At 46.0% G+C, this 26,397-nt stretch overlaps 1 protein-coding gene across 14 annotated transcripts in view; it reads left to right on the top strand.

The window, feature by feature from the left end:
* The window catches only part of plxnb3 (plexin B3), a 266,957-nt gene that overhangs the window by 106,730 nt on the left and 133,830 nt on the right, over positions 1-26,397 (top strand). For 13 of the 14 annotated variants that reach the window (XM_061806283.1, XM_061806204.1, XM_061806230.1 and 10 more), the window contains one exon: positions 25,965-26,379. In XM_061806283.1, coding sequence (XP_061662267.1) covers positions 25,982-26,379 — 398 coding nt within the window. In that variant the 5' untranslated portion in view covers positions 25,965-25,981. Of the gene's footprint in view, positions 1-14,100; positions 19,648-25,964; positions 26,380-26,397 lie in introns of those variants that run through there. The other variant, XM_061806240.1, reaches the window with a different exon arrangement.

Here is a 26,397-nt window from a genome sequence, read left to right on the forward strand (position 1 = left end):
TCAACAGCAGACTATTTTTTAACACACCCCTTTCAACAAATTGCCCAATTGGACATCCTTACGAGTGTGGAGAGTGTTCCCCCATTATTAATTTGGGTTACATTCCTTACACCCCCACAAATAAAAATCCACAAACAATGGATGCAGTATTCATATACACTGGCTACACTGTCAACATGTATGCCAGCATATGTTTAAGCATGTTTGTAACCTACCATAGGATAGCGCTCACAAGGCAGTGAGGAACAACTGCATTTCACTTCTGTAAGCAGAAGAAGCTCAGACTCTGTCTGTTTTGGCTGGTCAGTACTGATGATCTTGTACACACTCACGATGTCACATCAAATCTAAAATTATCACACCACTGTAAACAGAATAGCACAAATAGCAAATACTAAAACAAAGAATATAATGACACACGAAATACAGTAATTGACACAAAACATGCACTTTAAACCCTATTTACATCCACCCAGCATGCTTTGTGGCACTCAGGACCACCATTGTGAGCCCCATCATATAGTAGCTTACATACATGGCTAAAACGCTTGCTGGCATACATGCTAACAGTGTATCAAGTGTGTTTGAGTATACTTTTTTGGACAACTCACACAACAACATTTGTAAATGTTGGAACTCAAGTGTGTACATAAGGTGCACCACATTATAAGGGTCCATGTCTAATGTGGTCCCTCGTCCATTTTGAAGAGCATTTAAGACCTTTATGATCATGAAAATACGGTAAATTAAAAAAAAATTGATCAAAATTCGTAAATATGTGGTGCCACGAACAAGGAACCGCGAATGGGCAAGGGCACACTGTATATCATGAATGCTGATCGTATCCTCATAAGTGTCGCAGGAGTGCTGGAGATATCACAGCTATCTTCGGGCAGGAGGCTGGGTACGCCCTTAACTGGTTGCCAGGCAATCGCAGGGCTCATGGAGACAGTCGCCCTCACAACCACAGCTAGGGGCAATTTAGTCTCCAATTCATGCATGTTTTAGGGATGTGGGAGGAAACCAGAGTGCCCCAAGAAAACCCACCCAGGCATGGGCAGAACATGCAAACTTCCCACAGGGGGAGGCCGGGATTTAAACCCCAGTCCTCAGAACTGTGAGGGCAATGCTATATAGCTGCACCACCGTGCCGCTGTGTATTCTGTATGTGTGCAATTTATATTCAGTTGTATGTACCCAGACTGTTACCTTCAGTGCTGGATCATCCTGTGATGTCACTCAGCTGTGTTTCTCTTCCTGTTCCAAAAATCTGCCTGTCAAACGCTTCTCGGTGTGTTTTTACAAATAGGATATTTCATCCCATTCAAGGCAACTAAGCGCTGAGTGGTGGTATTAAATCCATTCTGGCTGGATTTGAACACAGAGCCCCTGCAAGTGTTGAGTAAAATGGCAATAAAGCTGCATAGATTTGCCTCAGGTCTTCATTTATCTCATCAGAGCATTAACCATCATCATCATGATGATCAAGAACATCCAGTCACCTCCAGAGCACAGCGGAGTCACCTACACACACACTCGTGCATTCTATCATCGTATATAGACACCTGTTTATAATTAAATACTGAGATAAGTGCGCTTTGATATCTTATCTGGCAGCTGCACACACACACTCACATGCCTCTGAAAATGATATAGTCTTGTATGACGGGGTGAGCCAGGGAGCAGATGCTGTAGAAGTAAACAAACAAAGGAGGTAGGGTGGTTTCAAATGCCGTGCTTTGTGGTCTTGTGTTATCATGTTTGTTGGATTTATGTTTTAAATGTTAGTGTATGGAATGTCTAATTTCTAATGCAAATTATCTTATCTAGACAAAAATATATGTTCAACTGTACCATAAGAGGCATAACCTTTTCGATGTTTTTACTAAAAAATATAAATGTTTATTTATTAAAATCCCGTGTCTTAAAAACAGATGTGGCTGACCTCTAACCTCATCATTCTTCAGATAGTTTCTTATACAAGCACAGGCAGATCCATCGCGCTGTACAATGAACAGCCGGGTTGTCACGTACATATTTATTAAATACACCGCATTTGTATAATTTTGAAACAAGACCGAAAACTTCGTATATATATTCAGGATATCGAAGTCTTCACCATTTATGAGTTTATAACTAACTAAACCAAACAAGAACTTCACAAATGCTTACCAGTCTTTGTTTCCAACACGAGGCATATCCTGCTCCCTGCGTGCTCAGCACTTTCTTCCTGCCCAGCTATTTCGTCTGCATTTGAATGTTGTATGCTGTCAGACTGGCTCAAATTGATAACTTTTAACGCCTTTATAAACTTCGTATTCTTCATCATCTTCGTGTGACCCTTCAGAATAGTGTTCATCACTCGAAATATGGGAAACTTCATCGTCGTTCTTACAATGTATTCCAATGCTCGCCGTTGTTGTCACCGGTTCTGACGTGATATTCCTACTTGGCTCTTTTTGCTTCATTTTCGTCTTTTTCCAGCAAATCCAGTAATGCACGATCATTTTTGCCAGTAATTGAAAAAAAAATAAAATTTCCTTCATAATGGATTTCAGATTTGAATTTTGCATTAAAAACTGTATAATATTAGCAAAAAGGTGCATTGAGGACCTTCAATATACTTTAAATATGTTTGTTGTTTTACTTGAAGTGACGACGGGGTGGTCCATCAGGCCTGAGTTGTGTTTTCTTTCAACCCGCAGCTCTTGAGCCGCATACGGCTCTTTGCCTCCTTTTGTGCGGCTTTGGTGAAGGCACGAAAGTGTATCGTATTAATGTATTAATGTGCATGTGTACGTGCTTTGCTTGAGTTCATTGCGGTATTTTCGAGCACGCTTTCCTTGCGTTTATTATGGTATTTCTGTGCACACTTTGCTTGAGTTTATTATGGTTGTTACAGTTATTGCAACAACAAACTCAATATGTGTGGACATGCGTTGATGGGTGATTGAGACGGATCTGTGCAGGCGGGAGGTTGAGAAGGGAAGAAAAAGCGCAACAGCAACCAGGGAAAGGTAATTTTATTTTTCTGGCCACCCAGCTCAGCTGTGTAGCAAGAGAAGGGAGTTAACCCGAGGAGGACAACCTTGGCCCTGATCACGTGATCCATATCAGGAAATTATAACACAGTATTTTTGCAAAACTACCATACGCATTGAATGTAAATAGCTTGAAGTTTTGCTTTATGTACAAGTAATCCTTTTAATACAACACCCTGTAATAGGACATAGCCCGTCAACACAATTGCTAAACTCGCAGCCCGTACCGTATTGTCGCACGCTTACGAAATTTTCAAACCAAACTTTGCTTGCCGAAAAGCCTCGTCCTCTAGGGATTGAATCTCTCATTGCAGCTTGAGGTTAATCATTACACATTTCACATCTTTATTAAAAGTTACTGGAGCAGTTTTACAGATTTTTACCACATCATTCTTAATGTAGAGCGCCACTGATTAATTCATGTCATAATGGCGCCATAAAAGCATAACTTCTGCCGTCTTTGATCAAAAAGAGATATTCAAAAGCAATTTTTTTTCTTTTTTTTTTTACATGAAGGGGACGTAAGTCTGGACAAGGGAAGTAACCCGGGCCCTGTCTCAAATATTAACCAGCCAAGAAGTTTTTTTTTCCCACCGCCTGCCTCACGCAAATGGCTTTCATGGTGAACAGCGTGCTGTTTGCTTTCTGGCTTATTATGAACGGCGAATACATTGTGAGTAATAACTTGAGAAAGGTGAGCCCTTCTTTAACACTCCAGGATGTATTTAAACAAATTGCCCCAGATTAATTTGTCACGAACATGGCAGCTGCCACAGAAAAGTCAAGACCTTTCCTTCCCGTTAAAAAAAATGGTGATGTGGGAAACCACCGCCTTTTTAACAAAGTCCTGGAAGAGGTCGACCGAGCCAGCGCCTCATTCCCAAATTCAGTTTCCAAAGAAGAAGCTACGTATGTTATTCAGGTATGCACATCAGTAATTTTAAATCATTATTGGGAAGTTGAAAATGTAAGAAATAAATATTTATATACAGTAATTTATACCTCAAACATAAGCTTCATTAACACACTGAATATATTTATTGGTAGTATATGGGCCAAAATATTTGCCGACTATGGACCTTTGCAAAAAAAATAAAAATAAATCCTACCTACCGACCTTCTCATTTTTTTCACACTTGTTAATGAAAACCAAAATATTTTTTATGGATGGCCTGATTATAGAGAGGTTTTTAATGGCTTGAGCGATGACACTTGCATCGCCAGCATTGTCAAGAATGTGTCTGCAGCAGGTAATGGGGTTTTGGAGGGCTCCACAAATTGCAATATTTTCCACATGTGACGCACCAAGAATGGTCTGTGTAGTGTACCAAAAACTATAAAACGATAATTAAGTTTCATAACGTAAAAGCAATTTGCCCACTCCAATTTGAGGAAATGGTGAGTACATTATCTTAGCACCTGTATTCCAAACTACTAATTGGTCAGGACATCTGTGCCCCAAACTGAAATATGTTCTTTTAAATGGACTTGTCTATGATGACAGGAACGGGATGTATAAGAATGAATGAGTCACCAATTGAGAATGAGTCGAGTCTAGTCTTTCAACGCCAAGAATTTTGAGAAAGTTATTTTAAGTCAACTCAACAATTTCTTGAATTTAAATGGACTTTCTGACATATTTCAATCAGGTTTCCGAACTCATCAGTGCCACACCCAGCCTGGGGAGGATGGCAGGGGCATGACAGTAACCCCCCCTCAACGGCCGGCTCCCGACGGCCCAGGAGCCTCGATGAGGGAGGGGTCCTCAATGAAGCGCGAGGGGATCCAAGAGCGCGCCTCTGGTCCGTATCCCTCCCAATCCACCAGGTACTGGAACCCCCTTCCTCTGCGGCGGGAAGACAGCAACCGGCGCACTGTGTACACCATTCACCATGCGGGGGGTTGGCCAGAGGAACCAGCGGCGAAGGACGATCTGGGTGTAGTCTTCCAACGTGGAACGTAGGGTGCACCCTCATGGACCTGGGCAGTCTGAGTGATACGGCGACCGGGTTAATGATTTTGGTGATTGGGAACGGACCAACGAACCTGGGAGCAAGTTTGCGGGATTCCATCCGCAGCGGGAGATCCTTGGTGGAGAGCCACACTCGCTGCCCCACCCTGAGTTCTGGTGTGGCTCTCCTCTTGTGGTCCGCTGCGGACTTGTAGATGTTGCCCATGTGCAGCAGCGTCCTCCAGGCTGCCTCCCAGGTCCGTTTGCAGAGCCGTACCACTGCTGGGGCCGACGGCACCGCGGAGTCTGTGGTCAAGGAGGGAAACAGAGAGGGAGGATAGCCGTGCACAACGTGGAGTGGAGCCATACCTGTTGAGGCGGAGGGTAGGGAGTTGTGGGCGTACTCAACCCATTTGAGGTGCTGGCTCCATGTGCTCTGGTCCCTAGAAGCTAAGCATCGAAGTCCGGTCTCCAATTCCTGATTTACCCTCTCTGTTTGACCGTTAGACTCCAGATGATGGCCCGAAGTTAGACTGGCCGAAGCGCCGATGAGGGTGCAGAATTCCTTCCAGAAGCAGGCGCTGAATTGCGGACCTCTGTCCGAGACGATGTCCCGGGGGAACTTGTGGTAGCGGACGACCTCGTCCAACACCAACTGGGCTGTCTGCTTGGCCGACGGGATCTACGGAAGTGGCACGAAGTGAACCATCTTGGAGAATCGGTCCACTACAGACAGCACAACTGTGTTTCCCTGAGAGGGCGGTAGGCCGGTGACAAAGTCCAACGCGATGTGTGACCACGGGCGGAAAGGGATGGACAGAGGCCGCAACTCACCCATTGGTCATAAATGTGACGTCTTATTCTGGGCCACCAAATTCTCTGTTGGACCACAGAACGAGTTTTTGCCATACCTGGGTGGCAGACCGTCTTGTTCGAATGGGCCTAATTGACGACATCTCCCCGAAGTGATGGAACGACGAACAGGCAATCAGACGGACAATCTGCAGGAGGTGGCGTCTCTCCCAGGGCCTCCTCCACCCGCGACTCGACCGCCCAGGTGAAGCCGGAAACAAAGCACGCCTCTGGCAGAATAGGAGCTGCTACTGACTCCGTGCGCTCCCCTTCGTGGATCCGTGAGAGAGCGTCCGGCTTGGCGTTCTTGGAACCTGGGCGGAAGGACTGAGTGAAGCGGAAGCGGGTGAAGAAGAGAGTTCACCTGGCCTGGCGGGCGTTCAACTACTTCACGGTCCTCAGGTACTCTAGATTTTTGTGGTCGTGACGACCACGAACGGTACTTGTGAGCCCTCCTGCCAGTGCCGCTACTCCTCCATAGCCGTCTTGACCGCCAGCAGTTCGCGATCCCCCATGTCATAGTTTCTCTCTGCCGGGATTAGCTTCCTAGACAGGAACGCACACGGGTGGATCCTTCCGTCTTTGGGACTCCACTGCGACAAGATGGCTCCAATTCCCGAGTCCGACGCGTCCACTTCCACCATGAACTGGCGATCTGGATCCGGGATAATGAGTATGGGTGCGATGGTGAAACTTGCCTTAAGTTTATTGAAGGCCTCCTGGCAGGTCCGGGACCATTCGAAAACATTGTGCGGAGAGGTGAGAGCGTGCAGAGGGGTGGCCACAGCGCTGAAGTTCCGAATGAACTTTCTGTAGAAATTTGCGAAGCCAATGAACCTCTGCATGTCCCTCCTGCTGGCGGGGGTGCGCCACCGAAGCACTGCGTCGATCTTCCCGGGATCCATCCGTATCTCCCCTTCTGCCAGGATGAAGCCCAGAAAGGCCACAGATGCTCGGTGGAACTCACACTTCTCCCATTTCACGAACAGTTGGTGCTGCAAGAGACGCTGGAGCACCTCTCTGACATGTCGGATATGGGAGGTCAAGTCAGCTGAGAAGATGAGAATGTCGTCAAGGTACACATTTTTTTTCAGGAACTCCCGAAGCACGTCATTAATAAAGTTTTGGAAGACGGCCGGGGCATTGGTCAGTCCGAAGAGCATCACCAGATACTCGTAATGCCCCGTGGGAGTGTTGAAAGCCGTCTTCCATTCGTCGCCCTCCCGGATCCGCACCAGATGATACGCGCTGCGCAATTCCAGTTTGGTGAAGATTCGGGCACCTTGGAGGAGTTCAAATGCCGTAGCGATTAAGGGCAAGGAGTACCTGTTCTTGACCGTGATGTCATTCAAGCATCAGTAGTCGATGCAGGGTCGTAAAGTGGAGTCCTTCTTCTTAATGAAAAAAAAAAAAACCTGCACCGGCTGGTGAGGACGACGAGCGAATGAGTCCGGTTGCCAGAGACTCCTCGACGTAATCCCTCATTGCCTGGTCCTGTCAGAGAACAGTCTCCCTCTGGGAGGTGAGGTGCCTGGGAGGAGTTCGATAGCACAGTCATAAGGCCGATACGGCGGCAGACATTTTGCCTTGGACTCAGAAAAGACTTCCTTTAAATCATGGTAGCAAGAGGGAACCGTGGCTAATTCGTAAGTGGTACTCAGTTCAGCAACTTGAATCCTTCCGTCCCCCCGAGGGGCGAGACACTGCTTGTGACAGTCCTCACCCCATGCCATTATCCGACCAGTGACCCAGTCAATGTGGGGGTTGTGTCTCTTGAGTCACGGGCTCCCCAGGGTTATATCACTGCTGCTCGAGTTAAAAACGTGGAAACTAATGCGCTCCGTGTGCATGTCCAGAAAGTCCATACGTAAGGTTTGTGTGCGGTGTGTAACCCGGCAGAGGAACTTGCCATTGGCGGCGTAAGTAGTACGAAGACACTGGGTGGGGAAGGTCGCTGCACGCAACGCCTCGACCACACGGGGATTTATTAAGTTAGCGTCTGAACCGGAGTCAATGAACGCGGTCACTAGGCATGAGTGAGAGTCCGTTCCGACGGTGAGGTGCAAAAGCGACCGCCCTGACTCAGCGACAGTATACCACACACTCACCAGCGTAGAGAGCTAAGGTCGGAGCGCTTCGGTCGAACCAGGCAGCGGGCAATTAAGTGTCCAAGACAACCACAGTAGAAACAACGGCCTTCTTGTCGGCGGCGTAAGCGCTCCTCGGCTGAGCTGCCGAGCCCCTCCACTTGCATGGGTTCCGACGTAGTAACCAGCGTGGGCGGCTGGGAAGCGACTGGGCTGAGCCTCTCCGTCTCCTCGTCGGTCATGCCGTCCATCTGCCCTTGCACGGCCAAGCACTGATCCACCTTGAGGGGCCACGGATCCGTGGGGAAAGTCCCTGGTAGAAGGTGTCATGGAGAGCCTCCTCGTTCCACCGGCTCTCAGCGGCCCGGATCCGGAATTCGATAGTGTAGTCCGACACGCGTCGACGGCCTTGGCGAATTGTCATGAGTGAGACCCCCGCCTTGCGTTCCGGAGCCGCGTATTGGAATACTTGGCTGAGCGCGCAGACGAACATCGTTCATGAACGGCAGATCTCCGAGTCGCGACTCCACTCTGCAGTGGCCCACGCCTCCGCCCTCCCCGTCATGTGGGAAATGACGAAGACAATTCGGGAGCGGTCCGTGCGAGGGGAAAGCGGACGCCTGCAGTTCGAAATGGAGGTCGCACTGCGCAACGAAGGGCTTGACGTCGCCTGAGTCGCCTGAGAAACATTCCGGTCGGGAGAGTGGAGTTATGCTGGCATGGGAGGGCTCCGTAACAGGCGGAACGAGTGGACTCAGAGCGACAGGCGGAGTGACCATCGTCGGCGTAGCAGCCGCGCTAGCTTGGTATCTCCAGCCGGCACAGATCTCATGGAGATGTTGATTCGTTACCTGGAGAGCAGCCTCCTGCTCAGCCAGGCGTCTGCTCTGGAGCTGCAACAATCGGCGGACGACTTCGTAGTCGGCCGGGTCGATGTTCTGGCCAGATCGTTCTGTCACGAACGAGGCTCGAGGGAGGACCCAAATACACGACTCCGGAGGCAAGCAGGTCGTGTGCAGAAAGCCTTTATTCGGTCCGTGGTCAATGATCAGCGAGTCAGTCAGGAAAAGCAGCTGTATCAGAAGAGGCAGGCTTACTAGGATGGTCAGGGAACAGGCGAGGGTCGGTACACGGTAGGTCAGGTATACGGGAGTGCGGGAACGAGGCATGGGAATCAACGATCTGGCGGAGGACTAGTTGTCCCCCGTGTCCTATAAGTACTGGGTGTAATCAGCCGAAAAGGGGTGCAGGTGTCTGCTGACTAATTGGCTGACCACGCCCAGCCTGGGGAGTATGCCAGGGGCATGACAGGTGCCCAGACTTTTTTACGCCAAGATCTACTTTTCAAGCAGCCAGCCTCTCGTGAGCTACCAACGACGGGGGTTAGGGGGTTGGGGGCGTGATGTTGCTCCCAATGTTATGTTGTTAATGTTATATGATATATTATATATAATATATATATATATATATATTATATATATATATATATATTTAAAATACAGAATTAGCTTTTTCTGCACTGTATTCTCTGTGCTTTCATCCTGGATCAAGGCTGTGCCAAGGTGGAGTTTTAAAATTACACACCATCTCTTCCTGCACTTTCTATTTTGGCTGCCTTCAGACCAGACCTTTGCCACTCGAAAAGAGAAAATTTAGTCCAGTTTAACCACTTTTTCTTCAATTATTCACATACTGTGACAGTCATTACATTTTAAAACAACAGCATTTATTTTTTAACTTTCACCATTAATCTCGAAAGTAAACAGAAGCAGCATGTTTTGCTCATCTTTGCTCTTATGTTTCCCATACTGTTACGAACTAAAGCAGTGGTGGTGGACGCTGTCATTATAAAACACTGATGGGCTGCGTAAGAACTGTAACATTTATAATTATGAGTGTACGTCTTTAAGAGCGGCAATGGGGGGCGGGTGTAAGGTAAACTAGGAAAAAGAAAGTGTGGCGGAGCAGTGGTCGTTGTTAGAGAAAGTTCCATGTGCTCCCTAAAACAAACCAGTGGGTTTTAATTTTTTTACAGTTCATATGTGAATTGTGCCATTGGATGTAACAACCAGTCATCCCTCACTCATTGAATCACATTTCAAAATGCCTGGCATTTGATTTTTTTTTTTTTTTTTGTGCACAACGCAAAATATCTGCGAAGAGTGGTGCACAATTGTGCACGCGCACAGTTAAGAGAGAACATTGGCTGATGGGTTTTTTTGGGGTTTTTTTTCGGGCACGCCGTCTTGTGATCAACCAAGACTGCCTCGCGATTGACCGGTCGATCGATGAATTGAGCACCCCGGGGCTATGCAAATACTTTTGGTTTGCTTTATTTTATTTAATTTTACCAGCATTTTTCTATCATCAATTATTGCTTATAATTATAACTATATATATATATATATATATATATATATATATATATATATATATATATATATATATCAGTGGATGGAAGTGGAAAAAGGAAGGAGGAGGAAGGAGTTACGCCAAAATCACCCACCATGATTTGACTGAGTAATTCTCTCGTTGTTTAGCCATTTCTTCGATTATCCGTGGCCTTTTCTTCTCACTCCTTTGGCATCACTACCTGCCTTTTATTCCGTTTTATATTCTTTAGTGTAGCCGAAATAGTCGACTTACGATGTATGTTAGCAAGAGCCGTAACAAACGCACCCTATTTTCGTATTTAGGGATTATCGCCTTCCTTTAATCCACTGTGGTTCACGCACCTTTCATTTTTCTCTGCTGCTGGTAGCACTGCTGTCCTTCTTTGGTCCATGGAAATGAAAGTCCTCCTTTTGTATTTTCTACATTATTATTATTATTATTATTATTATTTACTCTAAACATGTATGTGGAAGGAGTTCCATCTTTTGATAACCTGAATGTCCATCTATTACGTGTCGCATATGTTACTCTGCTAGTTCCATTTGGAATTATACTGCTGTTTAAATTTGCACATTTGTGTTTTGTGTGTTAGTTTGTTTCCTGAGTCTGTTATAATTTTATGTTGATTATGTAGTTTGTTATTTTTTGTGTGCATTTTTTAGGTTAGTTTTTTTTGTATGTGGGAGACAAAATAAAATATGGTAATGAGGATCTCCTTCACTCCGCACACACTTCTGTATGTGTACACATGGACATATACACACACATCATGCATGTCTTTTGCTGAGATCCTCACATTTGCCATCTTCAAAAGGATGACGTGTGTGTGTGCGTGTGTGTGTGTGCGCCCCAACATCACTTGGGCTTTTGCAGGCATTTACATAGAGAGTGATGGAGGAGGTTAGAACCCTGCAGAGTAATAGAACCCTGGAAAAGGAAGACGGAGGAGGGGTGTGAAGGATTGATGAAGGATTCCGGGGCTGTGGGGTGGGGTTGACTGGGAACAAAAGAACATTGATGTTGAAACAAAAACGGTGGCCTCAACAAAGTAAACTGCTGAATATTTGAATATTCCAAATAGGTAGGCAAAGTTTTGTGCATCGTCCTTACCATTCCCATGGTTTTAGTACTACTGTTCCCATGGTTAGTACTAGCACCACTGGGCTCCAGTGAAAATGACCTAAACACGAATTACACAGCAGCCAATCAGTGATGATCATTGTGGTTACTTGCAGACTTTCCACAAGTCCTCCTTACAGACAGCGCCAGGCTTGGATCCAGTTCCTTCCTGTTTCCAGGACCTCATTCAGATCATGGCAATACCTTCAAGGATTCCTCACAGGCTTCTTTAACAGTCATTATACGATGGTCCTTAACAAGTCCACAAAGAGTTTCTTCACAAACCACATAGTAAACGACAAAGAGCTGCATGTGGTTTTGTTGGGTGTGTGTGGGTGCATGTGTGTGTGTGTGTGTGTGTGTGCATGTTCAGCCCTATAATGATCGCTTCCGAAAGTAAGTCACATCATGTGTGGTTCTTTTCATCAACACTGACAACTTGGATGAGTTGTATCATACAGTAACATGCACAAGTGCACTCAAAAACTGATGAAGCACCTTCTTTGCTGTCTCTCTCTCTCGCTCACTTGCACACACAGACTCAGACACACTTTACTTTCCAACTTTGTCTCGTTTACTTCCTGACAACCTTCAAGTCTTCTTTTCTATGAATTATTGATGAGTATCTTTGCATCAGAAGGAGCCACTTATTATCATACTCTGTGTGTGTGTGCGTGCATTGTGTCTGCGTACTGAGAGTTGCCATGGAAATGTGGACATGGTCCACGTTTTTTTGTGTTAAGCCTGAGGCCCCTTCAAATCCCAGCATGCATTTGTGGAAGTTCAGCAGCAAGTACTCGTTCAACACTCAGTGGGGGGTGGGCGGACGGGTTAGTTTGGGAGATGGCTAGATTCCTGTAAAGAATAGGGGGTTTGCAGTATTAAAAAAATGAAGTAATTTGACAGTTCTATATCTAAAGGCACTCAGAGTACAGCGTCAGTGTGCTGTAAGCGCTACATGCCAACTGAACTCTTCAATTTACATGACCATGCCCAAATGTTCATTTGTCTACTTTGTGTATTACTATTGTATTGTATGTGTATAGAGTTCCCTCGTAAGCAACCGTGACAAACAAAGGAAGTGTGAGTCGATAAAAAAGCAACCGTAAGCAACTATGACATACAAAGCACTGTATGTCTTCACCTGTAGAGTGCAGAGCGCAGAATGTTCCCGACGCTCCCCTGTGACGTTCCCTCTGTCGCAACATTCTGACGTCCCCTCCCTCTCACCATTGTGACATCCCTTCTGTCTCACCATTGTGACGACTCCTCTGTCTCACCGTTGTGATGTCCTCTCCGTCCACCAATGTGGCTTTCTTTGTTGCATCACATTATTTAAAGCCCAGGTGTCATCCCTATAAACATTGTAAAATAGATATTGTAATGAAAAATACATATAACATTATTCATTACAATGTCTATACGAAAAAATAAATGTGAGCGGAGAGTGTGTCATCCATGCGCAGAAGTGTCATTCTACGATATCCAAGTGGTTGCCATATTGGCTGCGTCCTCCATCCGTGACGTCACCCGGACATTCGCAAATGAAAACACGCGGTGCACCCTAACTATGGGAGACAAACGCGCCCCGTCTGACACGGAAGCTCTTTTCGAAAAGGAGAACACCACACAACCGAGTGAAGTTACTGGGGCAATGTTACACTATTGTTTCGAGCCCTCGGGACAATATTACACGATTGTTTCGACCCATATTCAGATGATGTGCGATCACGGCCAAACCTCATCCCCATCTGATCCACTTCCTTGGCGGAGATGAGCCATCACGGCTCATTGCAGCCAGCTGATGTGGCTTATGATGGAGCCCAGCCGGCCTGCTTTAGGGGTGTGTTCACAAGACGCCGCAGTACTGAGCAACACAGTCGCGCTGAGGCGCTTTTTGCGCGCATGCGGCTGAGTGACCCATTCTCGGCTGAGTTCTTCAGAGTCGCCCCCGTCCCCAAAGCCCGACGTGCAGCCTTCGCAGAAGCAGTGACCGCCGAACGTAGCGCCTCACCCGGTGTGGCTGATTTTCTGCGCCGTGTTGGCATATAATGGAGCCGAGCCGTGCTGCTTTTAGGGATATGTTCAAAGCCGCCGCAGTACTTGTTGAACACCGTCAAGCTGGGGCGCATTACTGCCTACCTGTTATTTGGAACCCACAAAGCTCTCGTCCTCTGCACCCGTTCCATTTTTCACAACGAACCGGGTCTCTTCAAACTTAAGAAGGCTAAATCCATTCTTCCGAGTGTTCAAGCAATGTCCAGCATTGCAATGAGCCGGCATTTTGGCTAACACGAAGGAACAAGAGCTACCTTCCCGGAGGTAAAACTAATAGAAACAAACAAGTCCACTAGGGGGCGCCTCTGTGCTGTACATCACTTCCTGCTTTTTCTCAAAAACAAATCCCTGAGAGGATTTTCATGGCAGGAGTTACAAAAAGTCAAAATCATGTTTTGAGGTGAAAAAACACATCTGGGTTTTTCATTAATAATATACCAAAAATCATCCATTTCACAGTCACACTTTAAGCACGTATAGTATTAAACATTCAAAGCAAAACAAGAGATCAAATATGAGCTAACTTTATTTATAATTAATATAATTAAACCAACAGTGCTGTCAGCTTAACTGAGGTTTTTATCTTTGAGAAAAACATAGTGTTATCTTTGTTTTTCCTTCTGCTTCAAAATTCTCCTGTACAAGGACATAACCTTGTCAACACAAATGCTAGACAGTTCGTATGATATTTTATCAATGTCTTGTGCAAATTCTTCCTCCACATAATGACGAGAAGCATCATTGTCACCGGAGGAAGCCTCACGATACAGAGGCACAGTTCTGAGGGCGTAACAGTTTTCAAATTTTTCAAACCAACCTTTGCTTCCCAAAAAGCCTCGTCGTCCAGGAGGTGAATCCCTCCTTACAGCTTGAGATTCGTCAACATCTCTTCAGCCTCTTCATCATCGTCACTGTCTGTTTTTCTACAATCCGCTTTCACAATGTTTAGGCAGCTTCCATTTCGAACAATCCTCTTATTTCGCAGAGTCAACGCACATTTTGCTTCCTTATCAAAACTTATTGAAGTGCTTTTATAGATGTTGACCACATGGTTCCTTATGTAGAGCACTGCTGATTCATTCACGCGATAATGGCGCCACAAAAGCATAGTTTCTGTCTTCTTTGATCATATCCAAAAGTTTTCCTTTTTTTTGCTGATCGTCATCTTGCTCTTGTTCTTGGGTCCTTCGGAAGAAGCTTTCGCATCAGCACAGCACTTAGTAGCATTGTGAACATGAGAGGTTATCGTGCAGACAGTCAACAGCATAGAAATTGGTGGAAAAAAAGGACAATGGAAAGGATGGAACGGAAGTTGTTGGGTGGTGTTTCGATCATGCGCTGCCAGTCAGTTCATGAGATAAAACCAGACATGCTCTCATTGGTCTATGTCGCGCCGGGCACCAATCACGAGCCTTGTATCACTGCGTCTTCCCGCAATACTGTATGCCAATCTGGCTGTTTTTGTTGGGGGTGGGAGGGTGAAAACAAATATGCAAAGCACTGAAGCCGCAAAAAGTGAACCGTGAATTAGTGAGGGAAGCTTGTATTACTGTTACTTTGGCCGGTATCGCACAAAGGTGTGTAAAACCCCGACATTTACCTTTTCATTGTGAATAATGAAGAAATTATTGTTTATTATTATATTATGATAAATTTGCTACAATCTAAAATTGTCAGTGTACTGCCTGTATAACTAAATATACTGTGTTCTTAAAATAACCCCACAAATAGCTGATGATCTGATCTGAGCTGATCAAAAAAGGTGAGCACACCACAGAGAAAATGTCAATATTTTGTGTGGCCACCATTATTTTGCAGGTCTGCCTTAACCCTCTTGATTCACTGGTTGCCATCTTCCCTGTCCATTGCTAGGCTGCTGAGAATAGTCTCTGCCATACAGAGAATACTCTCGCCATGCGGATACAGGTCTGTGGGACATTTTTCATGATGAGCCAACCCTCTCCCAGTCGTCAACCATGACGCTCTTTCGAGGTGCAGCCCTAAAACTACTATGGAACACGTCTTAGTCCAAACATCTACATCGGGAGCCTCTAAACATTTTCCTTTGAGTACTGTATTCAGAAAAATTAAAGGACATAGAAACCCACACCCCAGTCTGTCTAGTGGCCGTCCAGGCCACCCAAAGTGAGGCACTTGGCTGAGTAGGTCAGGAGGTTGGCTAAGACGCCAAGCTCCAGGATCCCTACAGGACGACTCAGGCAGACGTCCACGAGTGGGGTCCCAATGGCAAAGCAGGAACCAAACAGGAGCAGGTGACAGCTGAGGACGAAGCCCCACGAGGTGCAGTTAAGAGCAGGCGGCTGCTGACGCTGGTACCCGGCAAGACTTGGGCGAGAGGCCGCTGTGGATAGAGGGCCCCCGAGGCCTGGGCGAGAGGCTGCTGTAGATCAAGGGTCGCTGAGGCGTGGATGAGAGGCCACTGTGGATCGAGGGCTGCCGTGGCGTGGACGAGAGGCAGCAGGGGTTCCGGTGCCGCTGAGACGTGGGCGAGAGGCTGTCGGGGTTCATGCGCTGCTGAGACTTTGATGAAAGGCGGCCAGGTTTCAGTTACCACTGAGGCATGGGCGAGAGGTGGCAGGAACTTGTTCGCCACCGAGGTGTGAGCAAGAGGCGGCTGGGTGTCAAGCACTGCAGCGACATGAGCGAGTGTCGGCCGTGGATCGGTCGCCGCCGAGACGTGCGGGAGAGGCGGCCGTGGCTCGGTCACCGACGAGACATGACGGAGAGGCGGCCATGGATCGGTCGCCGCCGAAACAGGAGAGAGAGGCAGCTGCTGCGAGCCGGGTGTTGCTGGAACAAAAACAAGGGGCCTCGGCTGGTCGATTAATCTCTGCTGAGTCCGGTCCAGGAAAACCACAAATTCATAGTTCATCACTAAATTCCTCCGCTCTCTTGATACGGCAGTGGTGGGCAGAAAATTCTTTATCCCTCTGGGCTTGAAGTTTCGCGTCTATCAGCTTTGAATCCACTGGGTCCATGTATGGCCAGTTCATTCTGTCAGGAGCATGTGACATGGAGCTGGACCCAAATGCAGGACTATGAGGCAAGGACATGATGTTGATGGTGGTTTTATTCTAGGCAGACGTCATACACAGATAAGAAGTCCAAAAAAGGCAGAGGTAAAAAAACATGTGGCAACAGGGAAGGTCCAAAAACATGAAAATGAGGCAACTCCGCCCAGGGCAATGGCCTGGCCACAACCCTGACAGCGGTGGGCAGTGGACAGAACAGGGGGCTGGCTTGTTGGGAGGATTAACGTGGGTCAGGAACACCAGGGAGTACTGAGAACGAGGAGACACAAGAGTTACCAAAGGAACAAGGAATATTGTGGCTTACTTGAGTTAGGTAGGCCGTGATACCATTAAGAGATGCTGCAATAATTTGGTGTCGAACTAGGGAAACAGGCAGGCTTGAATAGTGGTGGTGATGACTGATTGAGAAAAGGTGCTTGAAGAGAGAGGGCAAGGGAGAGGGAGCACAAGCATACAGGGCAGTACATGGCAGTGTGGGGGCAGAGAGATATGCTCAATCCTCACTCTGGTGAGAGGTCATGATATTCTTGTGGAACTTGTGAGAGGTCTACTGGGCTGGCAGCAGGTGGAGCATCTTTGAAGGGTGTAACAGCAGAAAGCAGGCAGTGGGAATGACAATGAGGACTTCATCCAGTGATGGATGATGGATTGTGGGGTTTTGAATTTGGAGCCAGGGAATGCTAAGTACCATGGATATCTCCGGGGAAGTAATAACAAATAGGGATATGGTTTCACAGTGATTGTCGGAAATGAGGAGTGTGATAGGCACTGTTTGGTGGGTGAAAAAGGAGATGACCTGGCCATCCAGGGCTTTGATGTTTTGTGGAGATGGAAGTGGTTTGCGGGGAATTTGGAGACTGTTATGGGAACGAGAACAGTCGGGTAGAGGGGGGAGGTGGTCACAGGAACAGAGGTTGGGCTCACCATGATGCTCTTGTCACAGTGAGCACATTTTTTTTCTCGCTGTCTGTTGTCCATATGGATAGCAAGGGCTCTAAGAGCCTCGAGAGAGAAGTGCTCATCCCAGACACCAAGCTCATCTTTAATTTGGTTGATGAGGCCATCCCATCTGCATTCACCAGCAAGGATTCGGAAGTCGACGGAATATTCGGCGATGGATCTAGTGCATGTCAGAGTGAAAAGAGACGACAGGTGGCTTCTTTGCCCTAGGTGGGGTGATTAAACACTTTGTACAGTTCAACAATAAGGGAGTCGAACGAATGGAGGACCGAGGAGACGTTATTCCATAATGCAGTGCACCATTTAGCTTCTTTGCTGCGCATGAGGTTCGTGACGTAATTTACTTTTGAACATTCGGTAGGGTAACTGTATGGTTGGAGGTTGAATACAAGTGAGCATTTAAATAGAAACCTCCTCAAAGCTACCCTCATGGCCCAAAAACCATTTGCAGTAGGGGTGGAACAGTTCAGGTAAGTCATGGCAGAGTACGGTCATTGGTTTGTGAAATCAGACAGTGAAATCTCTTATTACAGGGCACAGGATAATGTGGGTAGAGCATTTTCATTCGGTTAAAAAAACAGAGATCTTAAACTACAGAAAAGGGATGCAAATCCTGAGCAATAAATGCTCCCACTGAAGTTATTTTCTTGTTTTTATCTCTAATTTCTTGGTCAGTGTGTCAAAAAAGCATCTGTGTCTCCAGGAAGCATTATATCAAAATACGAACACAGGAGAAGCTTGGCCACATTGCTCGAGTTTTCCTTAAAAAGTACAGGACATTTATCAACTGCTAACCCACAGAAGTAGATCCTTTCTCAAAAACAGCAATCCCCATCTGCCATTACGACTCTCCTCTGGACCCTGTGTGATGCATGGCTCAAGACTATCAAAAACGAATAAGACAAGGACCCCTAACTTTGTGTCCCCATCATTCCTCAAAGTCTGACCAAACCAACTTGCTTCTGTCTTCACAAAGATCTTTAAAATTTCTCGAGGACTGTGTGAAGTCCCAACCTGCTTCAAACACTCCACCATCATACTGGTCCCCAAATAAAGCAGTAGTCTCAGGTGTAATGACGACAGGGCTGTTGCCTTGACATCTGTGGTCATGAAGTCCTTTGAAAGCCTTGTGCTTGACGACCTCAAGAGCGTCACAGGTCCCCAGTTGGACCCATTGCAGTTTGCCTATCATTCTTACAGGTCTGTGGATGATACCCTCAACATGGGTCTCTACATCATCCTTGAACAACTTGCCAGCGAGGGGACCTGTGCGAGGATCCTGTTCATGGACTGCAGCTCTGTTTTAACATAACATCCTTGATATCCTCTCCTTCAAACTTCTCCAGCTCAGCGTCTCGCCTGCCATCTCCCAGTGGATCTACAATCTCCTGACGTCCAAGACACAGCAGGTGAGGCTTAGGGGACACCACTTCATCCACGCGCACTATCAGCAACTGGGCACCCCAAGGTTGTGTCTTCTCCTCTCTGCTCTTCTCACTCTACACAAATAACTCACCTCAAGGCACCCGACTATCAAACTCCTAAAGTTCACAGGCGATACAACAGTCATCGGCCTCATGAAAAAGAGCATCAAGTCTGCATAGCGACAGGATGTGTTGAGACTGGAGCTTTGTGGTGTGGCCAACACAACTTGGTGTTGAACACTCTCAAGACTGTTGAGATGATTCTGGGTTTCAGGAGGCATCCTTCACCACAGCTGCCCCTGACGCTGTCCAACGGTCTTGTGTCAACTGTCGAGACCTTCAAGTTCTTGGGAATTAGTTTCACAGGGCCTGAAGTGGGAGACGAACATCAACATCATCTATCCTCAAAAAAGCCCAGCAATGGATGTACTTCTTGTGGCTTCTGAGGGAGCATGGCCTGTCACAGGAGCTGCTGAAACAGTTCAGTCATCCAATCAGTTCTGTGTATCTCTATTACAGTCTGGATTGGGGCTGCTACAAAAAAGGATAAAGTCCGACTGCAACAGACAATCAAAACCGCTGAAGGGGTTGTCGGTACCGCCCTACCCAACTTTGAAGACTTGCACGCCACTTGAAGTAGGTCCAGAGGGGGCAGGACGTGGGACCCTTCACACCCTGGCAACCAGCTTTTCCAGCTCCTTCCATTGGGTAAGCGCGACTGATCAATGCAAGTCAAAACGAGCAGGCATTCAAACAGTTTTTTTTCCCCCTCTGGGAATGAAGTCATTAAATTCTCGATCAGTGACCTCCTATTTTCTGCCTTGTGCCATTGTTGGGACACACCCTCACATCCTGCTGGTCCAATCAGCATTAATATTAGTAATACAGTGAAGAAAATAGGTATTTGAACACCCAGCTATATTGTAAGTTTTCACACTTAGAAATCATGGAGGGGTCTGAAATTTTCATCATAGGTGTGTCCACTGTGAGAGAGATAATCTAAAAGAAAAGTCCAGAAATCACAATGTATTATGTTTTTTTTTATGATTTATTTGTGTGATACTGCTGCAAATAAGTATTTGAACATATGAGAAAACCAATGTTAATATTTGGTACCGTAGCCTTTGTTTGCAATTACAGAGGTCAAACGTTTCCTGTAGTTGTTCACCAGGTTTGCACACACTGCAGGAGGCATTTGGCCCACTCCTCCACACAGATCTTCTCTAGATCAGACAGGTTTCTGGGGTGTTGCTGACAAACACGGAGTTTCAGCTCCCTCCAAAGATTTTCTATTCGGTTTAGGTCCGGAGACTGGCTCGGCCACGCAAGAACCTTGATATGCTTCTTATGGAGCCACTCCTTGGTTTTCCTTGCTGTGTGCTTCATGTCATTGTCATGTTAAAAGACTTAGCCACGACCCATCTTCAATGCTCTGACAGGGGGAAAGAGGTTGTTTCCCAAAATCTCACAATACATGGCCGCGGTCATTCTCTCCTTAATACAGTGCAGTCGTCCTGTCCCATGTGCAGAAAACCACCCCCAAAGCATGATGCGACCACCCCCATGCTTCACAGTAGGCATAGTGTTCTTGGGATGGAACTCATCATTTGTCTTCCTCCAAACACGATGAGTGGAAGTATGACCAAAAAGGTTAATTTTGGTCTCATCTGACCACAAAACATTCTCCCATTACACCTCTGTATCATCCAAATGGTCTCTGGCAAACTTAAGATGGGCCTTGACATGTGCTGGCTTAAGCTGGGGAATCTTTCATGCCATGCGTGATTTCAAACCATGAAATCTCAGTGTATTACCAACAGTCACCTTGGAAACGGTGGTCCCAGCTCTTTTCAGGTCATTAACCAAGTCCTGTCGTGTAGTCCTTTTGCTGATTCCTCACCTTTCTAACGATCATTCAAACCCCACGAGGTGATATCTCATGTAAGGCTCCACTCCGATTGAGATTGACAGTCATGTTTAGCTTCTTCCATTTCCAAATGATTGCTCCAACCGTGGACCTTTTTTCAACAACCTGCTTGGCAATTTCTCTGTAGCCCTTTCGAGTCGTGTGGAGTTGTACAATTTTTTCACTGGTGTCTTTGGACAGCTCTTTGGTCTTGGCCATGTTACAAGTTTGAGTCTTACTGATTGTATGGGGTGGACAGGTGTCTTTATACAGCTAACGACCTCACACAGGTGCATCTGATTCAGGATAATACATGGAGTTGAGCTGAACTTTTAAAGCCGGACTAACAGGTCTTTGCGGGTAAGAATTCTAGCTGATAGACAGGTGTTCAAATAGTTATTTGCAACTGTATCACACAGGTAAATTGTTAAAAAAAAAATCATACATTGTGTTTTCTGGCCTTTTCTTTTTAGATTATCTCTCTCACATTGGACATGCACCTACGATGAAAATTTCAGATCCCTCCATGTTTTCTAAGTAGGAGAACTTGCAATACAGCAAGGTGTTCAAATACTTATTTTCTTCAGGGTATATCCTGTAGACCGTCACCTAATTTGTCACTTTAAACTGCTCCCGTTGCACAATTGCACTGGTCTATAATTTCAACCGCTAACGGGTAAAGGCACTTTGTACAAGTTTAACCTAACGTGGGGCGTTGACACGCGATGAACTGTTCTAAATGAAGAAGACTCTGCATCTTGCACATCTTGTGACTCTTATAAGGAATAGTTCCTATTAACTGAATGTCTCTTGTTCTTTGTTCTTGTTGGTTTGTTTGTTCTTTGTTCTGAATGTCGTACAAGGGTGATACCGACTGCCGGAGACAAATTCCTTTTGTGTTGTTACAAACTTGGCCAATAAAGCTGATTCTGATCCTGATTCTGAAAAAGCTTCAAGTTGCAAACAAAACTAAGAAATGGGCAAATGAAACGAAGGCTCTGGAAGTTGTGTCACTCTTCCTGAAGTGGTATGATTCAAACCGTCTGTGCTTGGATAAAAACGGCAGTGTCACGTGACCAAGGTTGAATCTTTGAATATCTTCGGTTTCACTTTGGGCTTCATTGCTTTACAATGTTTTGGAGTTTTTCATTGGCTCATGGGGAATGAACACATTCTGAGCTAATGACGTGTACAGATTTAATTGGTTTGGCACCATACTACCTGTGTAAAATGCATCTTTGACGAGATAGAAATTTGGAGAGTATTTTGACAAGTCAACCATACAAGTCCCCATCTGATAAACCATTGTCTTTCAAGGTTTTCTTGAAAAGCACCGCACTCGCAAACACACACTTTATAAGAAAGTATATTTAGCAAACAGCTGCTTAATTAATTCATTTCAGTTAACAAAGAAAATGAGGTTTCTATAAGGCCTTACGCATTGCGTGCATTCACAAGCAGACAAACAAACCCACATGTGAGAGAGACGGGGACGGAGGAAGAGAGAGAAATGCAGAAAACACCCCAAAAGATGCATGTTTCAGCCAAAACATTTACCGCAAGCTGTATTCTCGAGTTATAAGTGGCCTGCAATATCAAAGTTTTTGGGCAGAAACAAGACTTCATTGGATGGCATAGCTGTTGTTTTTCAGAATCAGAACCCGAGTGGTGTTATCTTACTGGAGTTCAGAGCTCATGGATTGCTCAGAACAAACACCATGTTCAAGCATAAGGATGTCGACATGTGCACTTGGCACCAGGACACCCTCGGTCACAGGATGATGATCGACTTTGTGGTTGTGTCATTGAACTTGTGACCGGATGTCTTGGATGCTCAAGAGAGGGGTGGAGCTGTCACCTGGTGGTGAGTTGGCTTCGATGGTGGGGGAAGATGCTGGTCCAGTGTAAGATGGTCGGTAACTTTCGTGGCGATAATCCCTGAACCCTTTGGTAGAAATCAATGCTGAGGGATGCTGTCAAGATAAAGTAGGAGTCCTTAGTCAGGCATTTTTGGCAAGTAGGATTCCAGAGGGAGTTGCTTTTGTACTATCAACCCTGTGTATTGTGGGGATGGGGCGCTGCTGACCTTGACTCGGGACGTTGTGAGTTGGAAGGAGCTGGAAGCGGGTGGGCTCTCCGATCTCTGTGGTTGTGGTCACCAGGGTGGGTAAAAAGCTCCTCGGTGGCAATGCCCGGGGGTGGATGAGATTCCCCTGAAGTTCCTAAAGACTCTAGATGTTGTGGGACTGTCTTGGTTAACTTGGGGACAGTGCCTCTGCATTTTTTTAAACTGGGATGTTGGTCCCCCTTTTAAAAAGCAGGACATGAGGGGTGTGTTCCAACTACAGGGGGAATCACACTCCTAAACCTCGATGGGTTAGGGTTAGTTGGTGGCTATCCAGGTGCTGGATAGGCGGATCTGTTGGTAAGTTGAATCGCTGATTCAGGAGGACCAATGTGGTTTTCTTCCTTTGTTGTGGAACTGTGGACCAGCTCTACACCTTCTGCAGGGTCCTTGAGGGTGTATGGGAGTTCACCAAGCAGTCTACGTGTGTTTTGTGGAATTTGGAGATGGTATTCAATCGTGTCCCTTGCAGAGTCTTAGGGGTGGGGGCTTTGGTAGTATGGGGTATCAAACCCCCTGGATGTTCGGTCCCTGTACGACCGGTGTCATAGAGTTTGGTCTGCATTGCCGGTGGTCAGTTGGACTCATTTCCGGTGAGTGTTCGGCTGCATCAAGGCTACCCCTTTGTCACCGATTCTATTCATAACTTTATTGGACAGAATTTCTAGGCACAACCGAAGTGTAGAAGGGGTCCATTACGGTGGCCTCAGTATTGCATCCTTGCTTTTTGCAGATGATGTTGGATCTTTCTGTCAAAGCAAAGCAAAGTAATTTATTTGTGTAGCGCATTTCATACACATGCTCACATGATTAAAAGGATTTGAATACAACAAGATAAAACATTTATAACGGGATAAAAAACTAAAAATGACAACAAAATATGTATACTAAAGACAAAACAACAACAACAAAACAAGTCCAGATAAAAACACGTACAGTGCAAGCAATATGATTAAAAAGTGGAAATACTCCAAAAAGCATGATAAAAAAGAAAATTTTTCAACTTGGATTAAAAAACATTCATACTTGGGACTGTGGCAATTTATGCCATTTGTGTGCAGCATAATCGCTAAATGCTGCTTCACCATGTTTGCGTTGGATTTTGTACGCCACGATTTGACCTGAGTCAGTCGATATCAGAGCTCTACTGGGTTTGTATTCCGTAAAGCATTTCTTTCATATATTCAGGACCTAAATAATTTAGTGATTTATAGACCAGTAGCAGACTTTAAAATCTATTCTAAAGATGAGTGGAAGCCAGTGCAAGGGCTTTAGGATTGGCTTTGACCTCTTTGTTCTGATCAGAACCCAAGCTGCAGCATTCTGATAACATAAAATGTACACGATTAAAAGTATTTGAAAACAAAGAGATATAACATTTACCTCACATCTGGTTGCATTTTGTTCCATTTGTGTGCAGCATAATAGCTCAATCCTACTTCAGCATGTTTGCTTTGGACTCTGCAAGCCACTATTTGACATGAGTCAGTTGATCTCAGATGTCTACATGGTTTGTATTCCGTTAGCATTTCTTTCATGTATTCACGACCTAAATCATTTAGTGATTTATAGACCATGAGCAGAACTTTAACATCTATTCTCAAGGTGAATGGAAGGCAGTGCAAGGACTTAAGGATTGGAGTTATATGCTCTGACCGCTTTGTTCTGGTCAGAATGCGAGCTGCAACATTCTGAATTAGCTGCAGCTGTTTAAAGCTCTTTTTGGGGAGTCCAATCAGAAGACCATTACAGTCATCATTTCTACTTGGGATAAAAGCATGGATGAGCTTTTCCTGGTCTGAGACGAAACGCTGTTCCTCCGCATTGGGAGAGCCAGGTGAGGTAGCTGGGTCATCTAATTTGGATGCCTACCTAATGCCTCCTTGGTGAGGTGTTCAGGGCATGCCCCACCAAAAGGAAACCCAGGGCATGCTGGAGAGACTGTCTCTTGGTTGGCCTGGGAATGCCTCCTGACCCCCCTGGAAAAGATGTAGGAATTGGCTGGGCAAAGGAAAGTCTGGGCGTCCATGTTCAAGCTACGGCCCTCATGACCCGACCTCGGATAAACGGTAGAAAATGAATGAATGAATTCTGCAAGGGCCTGCATGTGGTAACAATATGAAGTAATCCATGCTTTTGCACTCTCTGACCTAGATGTTGGAAGCTAAGAACAAAGCTTTCAATTTATTGAATTGCATGAAGGAGGGGGCGGGGGGTGTGTGGTTTGGTGGCCATAGGCCAAGTGGCACGGGCATGCAAATTGGATTATGGGGATATTACCAGGCATCCCCCTATACATTTTCCCAGGAAAACACCTGTCAATTCTCCCCCTACTGACTGAGGGAGAGAATGAATAAAATATATTTTACTGATCTAGTGACCACATCAAAGAAGGTTGTGAATCAGCTATTATCTATCAGTCATGTTTTAGTCGTGATATTTACTGGCATAAAATATCAGCACCAATGGACTTTTTTCAGCTTGTTGAGGAGCTTTTCCTCATCAGACATGGTGCTGGCAGCTTGTGTGTGTGTGTTTTTTAAAGTTATTTTTAGCTCTGGGCTTCCACTATTCCAACAACTGTCCATCCATCCATTTTCTTGACCGCTTATCCTCAATAGGGCATGCCTGTCCTTGCTATCTTCGGGCAAGAAGCAGGGTTGACCCTAAACTGGTCCTCAGCCAATCACAATTTACAACTACAGTTACTTCATTTGAACAGCAATGGTGCAATTTGGGGTTAGACATTAGATATATAGATATCATTTTGTTTTTTTTTCCATGCGACTCATTAAATTTTTTACGTTGGAGTGGCACATCCAGTCTGTGGTGGGGTTCCATTGATCACATTGCCTTTGTTTGTTGGACCTCCCAACATGTCATAAATAAACACTATTCTGTGTGAACATTTTGAGCGTGTGTCTGTGTGTATTGTGTGTGTGTGTGTGTGTGTACACTGTCAATCAAAGGTGTGTCTTGTATGTCCCCTGGCAGGTAAAGGAGGAGGAACCATGCTGGTCTCCGTCACCCCCCTGTTGTCCCTCCTCCTCCTTCTCCTCCTCTTCCCACCAACACCCCTTCTAGCCCAGGACTCGTCTGTGCAGTGGGTGACCCTTCGTGGAGCCCCCCTTTCACACCTGTTGCTGGATATGGAGGCGAGGCTTCTGTATGTGGGCGGAGTGGACCACCTTCACCAGCTGAGCTTGGACCTGGAGCTGATTTCCCACGTGAAGACCGGCCCTCATCTCGACTCCCCCAACTGCCTACCCCCAATTGCCCTCAAAGATTGCCCATCCGCCCGACCAACCCACAACTACAACAAGCTGCTGTTGTTGGAGCAGGCTCAGGGGAAGGAGGCAGGCAGTGTGATTTCTTGCGGATCGTTGTATCAGGGCACCTGTGAAAAGAGGTAAGTGGGCGAAGCATT

The sequence above is a fragment of the Syngnathoides biaculeatus genome, chromosome 2 (assembly GCF_019802595.1).
Source record: "Syngnathoides biaculeatus isolate LvHL_M chromosome 2, ASM1980259v1, whole genome shotgun sequence".
Taxonomy (NCBI): Eukaryota; Metazoa; Chordata; class Actinopteri; order Syngnathiformes; family Syngnathidae; genus Syngnathoides; species Syngnathoides biaculeatus.